At 41.3% G+C, this 13,369-nt stretch overlaps 1 protein-coding gene across 2 annotated transcripts in view; it reads left to right on the forward strand.

Moving 5' to 3' along the window:
* AHCYL2 (adenosylhomocysteinase like 2) overlaps nucleotides 1–11,927 on the forward strand; it is a 169,710-nt gene extending 157,783 nt beyond the window's left edge. For both annotated transcript variants that reach the window (XM_047095075.1, XM_047095076.1), the window contains exons 13-17: nucleotides 5,029–5,127; nucleotides 6,809–6,877; nucleotides 6,980–7,058; nucleotides 8,314–8,434; nucleotides 8,849–11,927. In XM_047095075.1, coding sequence (XP_046951031.1) covers nucleotides 5,029–5,127; nucleotides 6,809–6,877; nucleotides 6,980–7,058; nucleotides 8,314–8,434; nucleotides 8,849–8,855 — 375 coding nt within the window. In that variant the 3' untranslated portion in view covers nucleotides 8,856–11,927. The remainder of the gene's footprint in view (nucleotides 1–5,028; nucleotides 5,128–6,808; nucleotides 6,878–6,979; nucleotides 7,059–8,313; nucleotides 8,435–8,848) is intronic.
* Nucleotides 11,928–13,369: the final 1,442 nt, after the last annotated feature.

Genomic DNA, 13,369 nt, shown 5'->3' on the forward strand with positions numbered 1-13,369 from the left:
AGTCATAAATATTTATTGTGTGATTGCTATATGCCAGGTGCTATTCTAGATGCTTGGAGTCAGTGAACAAAACAGGCAAAGATTCTTGCCCTCAGAGAGCTTATTACATTTTAAAGGATGAAAAAGACAATAAACATAGTTCATGTAGTATGTTAGAAGACAAAAGCACATGGAAAAAAGAAAAAGTGGAGTATAGTAAGAGGAATCAGGAGTGCCAGGTTGTAATTTTAAAGAGTGGGATCAAGGTATAACCCTCATTAAAAAGGTGATGTTTGAGCAGACTTGAAGGAATTAGCAAGGTGGACTTTTAGGTGAAGAACATTTTAAGAACAGCCAGAGCAAACGCGCTGCGGCAGGAATATGCCTAGTCTGTTTGAGGATCAACAATGAGGCCAGCGTGGTTGAGATAAATGAGCATGGGGCAGGGAAAAGTAGATGAGGTCAGAAAGAAGGGGCCGGATCTTCTAGAGCCTCACAGGCCATTGTAAGAACTCCTGATTATATTCTGAGAGAAATAGGGTGGCATTATAGGATTCGTAATAATCTGACTCTTAAAAAAGGCTCACCCTGGCTGCTGTGTTGATACTGGACCTAGTTTTGTATGTATTGCTAGGTAGCCTCTAATATCTGGCACTGACACTAGCCAAGGGCCATGCCTCAATTCTCTTTGTGCTCTTCTTAGCAGAAGGTATATGACTAAACTAAATGGTCCAGAAAGGGACAGGCTCAGAAGGACTTTGGAAAAGTTAAATTACTCAACCTTTGATGGTAGTGTCCTGGGCATATAAAATGAAATTTAAGGAAATGGCAAACTCATCTAATTGAAATCAAAATGTTCATTCACAATTTAATTTGTATTGAATAATATGAATTGAATAATTTCTCTGCTCTGTGTTGAGTATTTACTGGCTGAAGAAACAGTGAACAATATTCCTGCTCTCGTGGTACTTATATTCTAGTGTGGGATACAGACAATCAACAGATAGTTTTGTCAGTTAGTGCCTCGTATGGAAGAAAAACAGCAAAGTGAGGCCATTGAGGATGCTATTTTAGTTAAGGTGATCAAGGAAGGTCTCTTTGAGGAGATAACATTTGAACAAAAACCTGAATGAGTGGAAGGAACAAGGTATCTGAACATTCTATTCAGAGAGAATGGTGAGTAAAAAGATGCTGAGTTAGAAACGTGCTTTATGTTTGGGGAACAGGAAAAAGGCCATCATGGCAGGAACAGGGTAGGCAAAGGATGAGAATAAGAGGCAGCTGAAGGAGGGCAGTGGGTTATGTAGGCCTTTGTAGGCCACAATAAGGACCTCAGATTTTATTCTGGGTACAGTGGAAGCCATTGGAAGCCATTCCAGCGGCACCTAGCTGGCTCCGTCAGTAGAGCGTGCGAGTCTTGATCTTGGGGTCGTGAGTTCAAGCCCCACGTTAGACGTAAAGATTACTTAAAAAAACAGGTGGGGGTGGAAGCATTCCAATTGGAAAGTTTTAACCAGGTAACCGAAAAAAATATGACTTGTTTTAACAGAATACTCTGACTGTGGTATAAAGAAAACACTTCTGGGGCGCCTGGATGGCTCAGTCAGTTAAGCATCCAACTTCGGCTCAGGTCATGATCTCACGGTTCGTGGGTTCAAGCCCTGCGTCAGGCTCTGTGCTGACAGCTCGGAGCCTGGAGCCTGCTTCTGATTCTGTGTCTCCCTCTCTGTCTGCCCCTCCCCTGCCCATGCTCTGTCTCTCTCTGTCTCTCAAAAATAAATAAATGTAAAAAAAAAATTTAAAGAAAACACTTCTGGAGCCTGAGTAGTGGTAGGGACAAAAGAGGCTCTTTCAGTATTTCCAGTTATGAGAGAAAGTGGGAGCTCAGATGACATGGGTAAGCAATGAAGGTAATATATTGTGAACGTAGGACCAGTGGGACTTGCTAAATGGCTTGGGTGCAGAGAGTGGAAAAAAGAGGAGAATCTCTATAAGTAATCTCAGTGAAACTGCAAAGGAGAATGATTCAGTAAATTTTACCCAGATATTTTTAGCAATCAAAAATGTAAGTGTTTTGTTTTGTTTTGTTTTGTTTTGTTTTGTTTTGTTTTGTTTTGTTTGTAGGAATTTATAGTTTTACCTAGCCTAGAGATGTTGACCGCTGTGCTTCTTGGAAGGAATAGCTCATCAAAAGAGTTGGACATTTAGAAAACTGCATTTTTTTTTTCCTGTATATTAATGCTGTGAAAACTTAGGGAACCTGTGACTGGATTGCACTCCTAGCTGCCTTTTGGCCATGTCTTTCTTTTATGTGTTTCCTTTTCTCTTGAAAACAGACCTCCTTACCCATATACATCACATAGATGGCCTTTATGACTGTAACCTTCACACTTCAAGTGGCTAAACCATTATGTACACATGCTTTAAAAGTTTCCACCAGCAAAAGAATTAGAACCTGAGACTTGCTATTTTTGCAGCACTAGAACCACAGTTGTTTCCCTAAAAAAAATTGATGTGTACTATCCAAAATCACATAATACCAGTTTGTGCAAGCATGGTCATTCACAGTGAGATATACACCTTGTTTGGGAACATAGTCTCTGTAAGGAACCTTTTTCCTAGTAGGTTGCTAAATGACTGTAAATCAACAGGAAAGACAATTTGATGCCTTTAAGAGAAATTCATATAAAACTATGCTGGCCATAGGAAATCCTTCTTTCAAGGACTGTCACTGTCAGATAAACTTACTAGGTTGTTGGAGCTGCCCGGGCAGTGTTAGAGATCATTTAACTTAGTGTCTCTTTGAACCCTGTTTTAAACTGACCTTCAGGTCTTTTTCTTGCACCATAGCCATTCCAGTGCTCCAGCACACTGCCTCAACAAAGCATTGATCATTTTATGATGTTCATAAGAAGTGTCTCTTCCTTGATTCCACCATATCCTAAGACAGGAGACTCCTTTTATCATGGTGTCACCTCTTTACTGCCCATCCAAGATTGCTTGTCCTCTGGAAAATTATGACTGTGAGACACTAAGAACCTAAAATACTTTAAAGTTCCAACATCTCAACAAAAAAATGCCCGTGTTACCAAGGAGTATCTTTTGTCTCTTGCCCTCTATGTTGTTATTTCTAAAGCCTAATGGATTTCCTTTGTATATCCTTAACTTCCCAAAGTAGTCTGTTTGCTTAAATTCTTTTTAACTCTATTTACAGTGTTTATTTATTTAAAAAATTAATTCTAACTGTAAAGTAATACTTCCTTTTTTTTAATTTTAGAGAGAGAGAGAGAGCAAGAGCATAAGTGGGGGAGAGGGACAGAGAGAGACAGAGACAGAGACAGAGACAGAAAATCTTAAGCAGACTCCACACTCAGCATGGAGCCAGATGCAGGGCTTGATCTCACGCCTCTAAGGTCATGACCTCAGCCAAAATCAAGAGTTGGACTTGAGTCACTTAATTGACTGAGCCACCCAGGTGCCCCAATAGTTGCTTGTTTTAAAAATTCAAGCAACATAAATATGTTTAAGAAGTAAAACATTTACAAAATTGAGGTTATAGTATATTGTTCTGCAACTCTGTGTTGTCACTTAACAATAATGAGTGGTTTTCATGTTAACACATATAGATCTACTTTTTTATATGATATTTGCATAATATTCCATTGTATGAAATTATCCAGATTTACTTAGCTATTCCTTTGTTAAATTTTTTGCTAATACAGATAATACTGGATTGAACATTCTTGGCACTTATATTTATGAACTTGAGCAAGTGTTTCTATAGAGCGCTAAAGGTGAAACTGATTGGTCAGAGATTAGGTACATATAAAATTTTGTTAGCTACTACCAAATTGCTCTTTCTGTTGAACCAAATTATGAAACTTGGTATTTCAAGACATTTTGTTTCCCATGTACCTAATAAATGGTACATTTATTCATTAATACAGTCCTGAATATACTGAAACAGAATTATGTTTGTCTTTCCCACTAGATTGGTAATTAAAAGATGATATAGTCCCTGTCCATAAATAGCTCACAATCTAGCAGAGGAGCCCACAGTCTTGTCTATAATAGTGTCATTTACTACATCGCCTAGAATGTAGAATGTACCCAGCAAATGAGTACTGTATAACTGAAGTGTTTCTCTGTTTGTCTGAAAACTACTGTTTGGCAGATCTCCTTAATTTTACCAGCTGAGCCAAAGGGTGGTTTTAGAATATGGACTCCCTTTCTATTTTAGGAATGGCCTATTGGAAGAAGGAAGTTGTTGTCTTAAGTCTAAACCCTGTGACTGTTATTTATTTGATTGCTGCTGTTAATAAACTTAACATTTCTTCTCTTGTTCTCCGAATACACAATATACAGAAATGGAAGGAGGGTGAGCTGTTGGGAGCTTTACTCTACCATTAAGCATTTCTCTAAAGGCTACCTCACATTTGCACTTAGGTCACAAAGCTTCTGTAACTTTAAGGTGAACCACCATCATTGAGAAGGTGGAACCTGGGATATGAGGATGTGAAGGCAGAACTTCGGGCCCCAGCATGCTGTATTTAGGACAACCAGCCTTCTCTAACAAATCTCACTTAGCTCCGACCCTCCTTTTTTCTGTTTCTCTTCAGCATTTGTGTATTCAGTTTGCTTTGTATCAATTTGCACTTGTTTGCATGTTGCTTTATAAGTAATTTTAGAGGCTTTTTCCTCCTCACGTATGCATCGTTTTGTGTCCCCACCTAAAGTATGAGCTTTTTGAAGGCAGAAACCATGTCTTTGGTTTCTTTTGTATTTCCCATAGCACCTTTTACTGTGCTCAGCAGAGAGTGGGCATACAGTGTATGTTGTGGAATGACATCCTGAGTGATCCCTCCCTGGCTGGGCCTAAGATTAAATACCTTGAAATGGAACAGTCCTAACCAACCTGGGAAAGGTATTCTCCATCTGGCATGTTGGTTGCTCCTTTCAACTTGCTATTTGAAATGGCTCCCTTCAACATCTTTCCATAAAGTGGGACAAGTCGTGGCCGATGATGTACTTGCTGTGTGTGTGTTCCAGGCGAGTCTGCGGACACCAGAACTGACCTGGGAGCGAGTGAGATCCCAAGTTGACCATGTAATATGGCCTGATGGCAAGAGGATAGTATTGCTGGCAGAGGTAAGACCTAAGACTGGTAAGAGAAATTCACCCCTGACAGGAAAGACTGCAATATCCACGTCCCCTCCTCCACATGTTCTCTCATTTTTAGCTCCTTTTGAGCACAAGCTTAACTACTTTACCAGTGGATTTTACAGCTGATTGTGAAAGGTCTTTTCATTCAGCAATTAAGAAACTATTTTGGTTCCTTACTTTTCCGCAATTATCCTGTCTCTCTGTGTCAATCTACAGGTAGAGTCAGATAATGACTCTTACTGTGGAAGAATTAGCAGATAGAGCCAATGCTACTTTGAGCGATGCCTACAAAGAGATAATGTCATTTGCGGGATGGCTTAATCAGTAAGCACAAAGCAGATATTCCTGACTGTACCTAAGACTGTTGTAGGCAAGCTCTAGGAGAGTCTTTGCTGATAGATCATGTTTTTGAGTGACATTCCTCTGAGTTGAACCAGATGTGTGGTAGGCACCCAGCTCTCTATTGGTCGTATGATTAATATTTCCCTGTCCTGACTTCTTCTGGCTCAGACTTACTCTTCACTTTCATCCCACTTAGCCTTCCGTGTCAATGTTTGGCTACTTTTCCTTTCTTGAAAGCTCCTCTTCCCTAGTCTTAGATTCCTGACGGCAATATCGATGCCCGCTGTTCTTACCTTGACAGTTTCTCTTCTTCAGAGAAAGATACCAAAATAACAAGAACGATAATAATACGTTTCTTGAGGTTTGATTTTCTGTCAGTTTTCCTTCCTTTTTTTAAAATTAAGGAAACTTTTAATATGAAGATGTAAAAGATACACCATCTTCACGGAGGGACCCTTAAATTTATGCTGGAGTACCCTTACTGTTCTCTTTACCTTTTTCCACCTTATCTCACCTTCTCACATACTTTAGGGCATCTGTAAAGGGACTGGATTACTCCTTCACGAGAAAGGAGCTTGTACAGGGAAGGGATGAGCAGGTTGTTAAATATTCATTAATTGCTTTTATATCAGCCAGCTGTCTGGTGACTTATTTCTAGTTGCCCTGGGAGGTCCCATCTAGTGATTTTGGTGACAAAAGCAAGCACCATGGTTTTTGGCTACTATGTTTCAGCAAAAAAAAAAAGGTGGTCAAGCTTCCTAGGGAACAAAATAGGAAAGGATAGCAATCTCCAGTAGCCTCCAGCCCATGTATTCTCTGAATCATCCACTAGAAATACAAGAATACCCTTGCATTCAGGAGAACCAAACTGCAGAAGAAGCACAGATATCATCACAGCTTACTGAGTCCAAAGATACCTCCCCTCACAACCTGGAGAGGTTGCCCCTGGACTTGACTACATCCTTGCTTACAACAGTCTTTCAAAAGAATGCCAATGCCTCTGAAGGAGGATATTCTGTTGCAGAAAGTATGAAATTCAAGAGAAGCATACCCTTCCTTGGCATAAGCCTCAGTATCACATGACCGTCTCTATTCCTTTTTACATAATCCCAGAGATCTTTTATCCATTACCTTCATCAAATTTTCCAGAAGTTTTTAATTCCACTTAAATGTCGACCAATTCATTTCTATTTATCGAACACCTACTTTTTGTCCAGCCACGTTAGTTGGAAGTATTTGGAAAATTGCAGTTGTGTGCGTCCTTCGCTCCTCAAAGGCTAGAGACTTTGTCCTAACTCATCTGTGTCTTAACCCTTCTCTCCAGGGCCGTCTGCTGAACCTAAGCTGCTCCACAGTGCCTACATTTGTGCTCTCAATCACCGCCACTACTCAGGTAGGGCCATCAGAGCGGAAAGCAGTGGGCTGGAACGGGTCATCAGACCATCAGGGTTTCACTTGATATGGCACATCAGCATCCATCTCTCTGCTTTTCTAGGCTCTTGCCTTGATAGAGCTTTACAATGCTCCTGAGGGTCGCTATAAGCAGGATGTCTACCTGTTGCCCAAGAAAATGGGTAAGCATGCGCTCTTCCATCCCTGTCCGTTCCCAAGTAGTTCAGAGTGAGAGACTAAATGAAGTTTGGGGCACTAAATTTCTTATGGAAAGGGGGTGGGGGAGATATCTGTGCCTTCTAAAATAGGAGCTAGGATTCCTAGGTTTCATTACTGATTGATTTATCACATTTTCCACATGAGTTGTCCTAGTGAAGTCATTACATTTTGCTATGATTTGCCTACCTGTGAATTTTAAGGATTTTTTTCTCTTAAAGTATCTTATATGCAAGAATCTCAAAGGAGAAAAAAATCTTCCCCTAAGAAAGAGGACTCATCTTCCACCTTGTGACGTCTGACTTATTCCAATTCTAGGCTGCTGCATAGCCCCTTCCAGACTTTCCTCAGACTGAGAAGACTTTTCATACTACATCTTCTAACTCTGGCCTCATTGTCAGGGCCAAAGGAAAGACTGAATAGCTTCTGTTAAGACTAGTCATGTGGGTGTTTCATATAAGGGAAACATTAAACTCTTGAAAATTTAAAGAACCCGCCTCAAGCACCTGAACTGATACAGTGTGTTTACAAACTCCTGAGGCAAAGATCAGGGAATAAATCAGCTTCTGGTTTTGTTTTGCTTTAGCACTTGATGCATAGCAACTGTTAGGTGTTGACATATTTTCCCTTTAATATATCCTTTGGAAGGATATAAAAGAAATAGAACAGTCTATATTTTGGCTGAATATATAATGAAGTTAGGAAGACCAAACAAATAGTTAGAAAAATGACATAAAATTCTGAATAATATGTATTCAGGCAATAGAATATAGAGAGAGCCCATAACTAAGGATACTAAAAGCAAAGCAAACAGTGTAGTATCATTCTTAGACATTCCTTTCCAGTTTCCTCGGGTGTTAGTTGTTCTGAGTCGCCCAAAGTACAGAGTTTCCCATCTTTTATTCCCTTGCTATCCCATCCTTTCTTTTAGACCCTAAGAACTATTGCTTCTTTCATGTCTCCCTTACCTTTCTGGGGAGAAGGAAAGATTCAAGGATGAAACAGCTGGTAAGAAAGAAGTGTTACGGTTTTGAAAAACACTGGGCTTGAAGCTCAAGCAACCACTCCTTAGAATTCTGGGCCGGTGAGCCAAAGTTGAGCATTTTTCTTTCAGCTCCAAGAATTAGAAGGTGTCTCCCAACTTTTTAAGGCCTAGCCTGGCGAGCACAGCCAGACAAGAGGCATGAATGTTTATACCAGGGCTTCTGTGGTCTGTTCCAGATGAGTATGTGGCGAGCCTACACCTGCCCACCTTTGATGCCCACCTGACGGAGCTGACAGATGAACAGGCCAAGTATCTGGGACTCAACAAGAATGGGCCTTTCAAGCCTAATTACTACAGGTGCCTTGCCCCCCCCCCCCCCCCCAGAAAACAGGGAAACCCGGGTAGTAAAGAGCTTTCTGCACTGAAATTGGTCTTTACAACTTTTACTACATTTACATGAACTCAGAAAAATAAACCCACTCCCCCCTCAGTACCACCCCCAAAGGACTCTTTGAGGCTTTCTCCAGACATTAAATAGTGTTCCCTTTTCTGAATTTGCCTTTCTCCATTTCATCTTAATATTATTTTTACTTCTTTATAGAGAAATACTGGGCATTTTCACTGATGTGAAAAAGCACCACAAGTATTTACCCTCACCATCCACTCCAGAAAAGTCCCTGTCTACCTGCTGTACCTTTAGGTGGGCTCTTCATGTCCCAGAATCCTCATAAGCTGATAACATCATAGTCTCATCTTTCTTTCTCCCTCTAGGTATTAAGTTCCTGTAATTCAAGCCAGAAGAAGTTTTAAGGAATAGAACTCCAAGTCTTTTCTCCACTCCTATACAGGAAAGAACCCAGCAAGCTGCTTCTCCAATCAGCTGCTCGCCGTGCTCACCCTATATGTTAGGTTATTTATTTATTAAAACCTAGAATCCTGTGCCTGTTGCCTTGGCCCAAAGTGTGGTTACTGCCCGGGAGGCTGTGAGAGCCACAAGGGACAGGCTGAGGAAGGAAAGAAATGGGGTAATCCTTCCCAGTGCATTTTTTGCATCATTCCCCGTTGACTTGGAATCCTCAGCAATGGTCATATGTCTCTTGTCCAGGTTCAGGAGTTAGTCCAGGGATTCCAGACTCCTTGTTCCCTGGGTTTTTTAGAATAAATTTCCTGCAGCTGCCTTTCTCAGCTTTGGCCCTTCCCTAGGTTAGGCCTTTTGGAAGCTACCGAGTCAACATGGCCTAAGTTCCCAGCCTTGACCATCACTATCACTGCCTTCTTTATAGAATGACTGGGAAGGAAGGAGTATATGTTATGGCTTTGGCAAGCTACACCAAAAACTTAGCTATGCCTGTGCTAACTTGGAGTCTTCTTCCTTACCCAGGACTCCTTTCTTCCTTGAATAGTCATGTCTATTTTAACACTTTCTGGGTCCAAGAGGGATGTGCCTCCATTATTTCCTCAGCAGCTCTGGTGTTTGTCAGATATTTGTCTTGCCATCTTTCTAACCCAGCTAACCCCTGCTCAGGAAGTGGGGGCTAGCCCCAGTGGGGCCCATAGTTTTACTTGTCATTTAACTGGACAGTTTCCCGGGAAGTTCCCTCTAGACTGGCACTGTCTCAGAAAAGGAGAGAAACTCTGCTTCCTGAAATTTCCTCTTACTGCCTAAAACTGCTTTTGAAACTGAGCAAGGAAAGATGAACTTTCCAATGGATCTGGGGGGTGTAGGGCTCTGGAAGTGGGACAGGTCACTCACGCCCACAGCTTGTCACTCTAAAGAAGCAGAATGTATTTATTTGTCTCCTGGGAAGGGCTCTGCAGCTAAACTGGGTAAGCTATACAGAGGTGACACTGTAAACTGTGTCCAAATGATTAAAGCTAGTTTGAAAGTTTCAGCTTCATCAGACATTTCATTTCTTTGGCCATTGCCATTGATGAAACTGGGATCTGATGTCTCTACGATTTAGTCTGTGGTTTTTCTTCTCTGCTGGGATATATTTTATGTTCTTGCCTCTTCTATCTTAAGACTCTATAATTCAGAGGTAGTTTCTTGAGTAACTCCAACATTACAAAAAACTAGTAATGCAAGCAGCCTGAAATTTTATGTCCCACGTAAGAGTTGGATACCTTTTGGAGACTGACATGTTGGTCTTAAGGGTTTCACTGGGACGAGACTTGTTCTAAGAGTTAAAGTCTGGAGTGGCCCTAGAAATCTTGAATGAAACGAGTCCCTTTCCCCCCCTGACAACTTTCTTTAACACTCTCATGTTTGTTGGTTTGTTTCCCCCCCCCCTTTTTTTTCCTACCCTGGTCTGCCTCATAGTCTCAAGACCAAGGTAACTCAAGGAAACACCACCAGACCACCCAGGATCACTATAACCTTCCTACCCTGATTCTCCTCACCTACCTCCACTTTGTTCAACTTCCCCTGGCGTTCATATATACTTTCAGAGCTAGTCTGGAAGTGACCTTCCTTTTGGAGGTAGAGAGGTGGCCTTTGGATAAATGGCTGTTTGCTTCATTAAATAGTATGCAGTCTCAGCCTAGAGAGTCTGGTTCCTCAGAGGCTTTATGTCTTAGCACATACCGGAAAAGTGCCACATATATGGCTATATTCTTTCATGAGGAAGATTGTAAATGCTGAAAATTCTACTAGACCTCTCAGTTCTTCCTTTTGCCTACCCAGTTCTGAGTTTTGTATTAATTGCATCTCTTTTGTATTAGTTAACTGGATACAGGTCTTTGTAACTTTTACCAAGGGCAGATTCCATTAGGTAGATATCTGGACTCTAGCCTGTTATGTTCATAAGCCAAAAACCATAACTTGCTGTTTCTCAGTAAAGCCGAGTTCTCTAGGGAGCAGTATTACTTAGGTACTGATCCTGACAGAGCACACCCTGCCTTGTTATAGTGAAGAGACCCATTCCAAATGAAAAAGGAGCCACCTTTGGGCCTCTAAGTTTGATTGCCAGTGTTGCTGCCCATGGTGAGATATTTGCCTCTGAGTTTCAGATGACCCCCTTTCCTTTCTCTCTAGGGACCCCATGTCATCAACCATTAAGAAGAAGGAGGCCCAGGCCTCCTGAGTATTTGGGTTCTACCTTAGTGTTGGAATTTGGTCATTATTCCCTCTACCCTTGGAATCAGAGAACAAAATGTGTCTTCTTCCCTCAAGCTCTCACCTTAGATGCATTCAGGTATCTGGAAGCATAGGAAAGAAGACGAATTATCTGTTTGTATATGGCCCTGGCTGGTGGAGATACTTAGCATTTTTTCTGCAATGAATTTCTGCTAGTTTTCAAGGTCTCATTTGCCTTCTTAATGGAAATTCAGGGTTTTTGTTTTTTGTTTTTTGTTTTCCTCGTTAAAAAAAGAAAAAAGGTATCTGGTCTACCTTCTGTCTGCCCTCCTACCTCCTCAACCTACCCTCCCATATGAGCACGGCTCCCCATGGCCACATACTCCTGCAAAGCTTTTTTGCTGCTTGGCTTTTCTCTGAACAGATCTGAAATTGCTGCTCCTGTGGTTTTCTCAAAATTAACTTTGTCATGGTTTTAAAAAAAAGAAATCAAAATGCATTGTTGCATTAAGCTTTTTTAATAAAGGAAATTATGGAAAGAAAATAGGCAACACCAGCAAATTATATGTAGAGAATAAACTAAACTATATATATATAATATATATATATTATATATATAATCATCTAGTTCTCATTGTCATCTTACTGAAAGGAAATAAAACCTCTAAGGATCACCGTTTCTGAGAGGATCTTGGAAATCTTTATGTCTAAGTGATTGTATTAGATCAGCAATAATGACTATGTAATCTCAAAAGATAAATAAAATATTCTTAAAATGGATTCTTGAGAGTATTGCTTGCTTCTGTGAACTAGGAATTCAAGAGATGAGTGACGTTTCTTGGCAACAGGCTGGAGAGCCTACTGCAGGGCAAAGATGTGAAAAGTTGAAGTGGTTACCAATAGCATATTTGAATGGCCTTAGCCTTGGGTCCCTTATTCCATGGTAGGCCATTCCACTAATATCTTTCCCCCAACCCACCCCCTGCTATGTGTGTAAAGAACCTGCTTTCTCAGAACCATCACCCCCGGGAGTTGAAAAGTATAGAGAAACTAGAGTGTGGTTCTAGGTCCCCCAAGCCCTCTGTGTTCTGCCCTTAGCTGGACAACACAAGATGCCAGCATCCATGGTTTGGGATTAAAGGGTCCTGACACCCAGAACTTGACTACATCCAACCAAAGGGAAGAAATAAATTACTCGGACAGAGATTTGTTTCCAGATCAGCTTTTGCCTGACTAAATCGGAAACTAAAGGGCGAATCCAACTTCCTCTTCTTCCTCAACTACCAGTAGAGTGGCCATTTTTGAGCCAGTTTTCTAATAGCCACCTCTCTTAGTTGACAAATTAAACTAGTTCTTCCTGTATGCAAGATGTTTTCTTCCCTCTTAGAATCTTCTGCTACTTTGACTTGTGTTTACCTAAACTAAGGGCTAAAACAGTTTGGGTAGTTGGTAATGGCTCAAAGCTGGTGCCACTCCAGTTGCGAAGGAGAATGCAGGGGCCAGCAATGAAACCTATGAGCCACTGGCAAGTTTCACCCCCCTACAGCAGGGCTTGGCTCCTCTTCTGTGAAAGATGGGAGGATGGGTGCCTGGATCTTAGTTTCAGACTCACAGGGTAAGCCCTGACTATGCACTGCTGTGCAATTTCTCTAGCCTGTGGTCCTGTGGAAAGAGACTGGACCTCTTAAGTCAGGCTCACTTGACTAGCTCTTCCATTTACAAGTTGTATAATTTGACCAATATTATATAATGACTCAGAGCCTTGGTTTTCTTGCCTTTGAAATGGGTAATGCTTATCTCCTGGGGTAAGGACTTAAAGATCTGATTTAATTTTTAAAATGCTGCTTAAAAATCTGGCACACACTGTGCTACACAAACATCAGTTTCTTATCTCAGTCTAAGGGTCCTAAATCCCCTGTTGCCTCATTACACCTACCTGTGCAGCATTGATGGGAGAGGAAGATATTCTGTCTTTTTTCTACCGCATCATTCCGGCTGCCCAATGCCCTAAAAAATTAGATACTGTAAGACTTTCTGCACCTTATGTTTTTTTAAGTGTTTGTTTATTTTTGAGAGAGAGACAGAGCGTGAGCCGGGGGAGGGCCAGAGAGAGAGGGACACAGAATCCAAAGCAGGCTCCAGGCTCTGGGCTGTTAGCACAGAGCCAGACACAGGGCTCGAACCCACGAACCATGGGATTGTGACCTGAGCCGAAG

This window comes from Lynx rufus, unplaced genomic scaffold (genome assembly GCF_022079265.1).
Source record: "Lynx rufus isolate CCGP_SWC_20201006 ecotype Redwood Valley unplaced genomic scaffold, mLynRuf1.p SCAF_4, whole genome shotgun sequence".
NCBI classification, from domain to species: domain Eukaryota; kingdom Metazoa; phylum Chordata; class Mammalia; order Carnivora; family Felidae; genus Lynx; species Lynx rufus.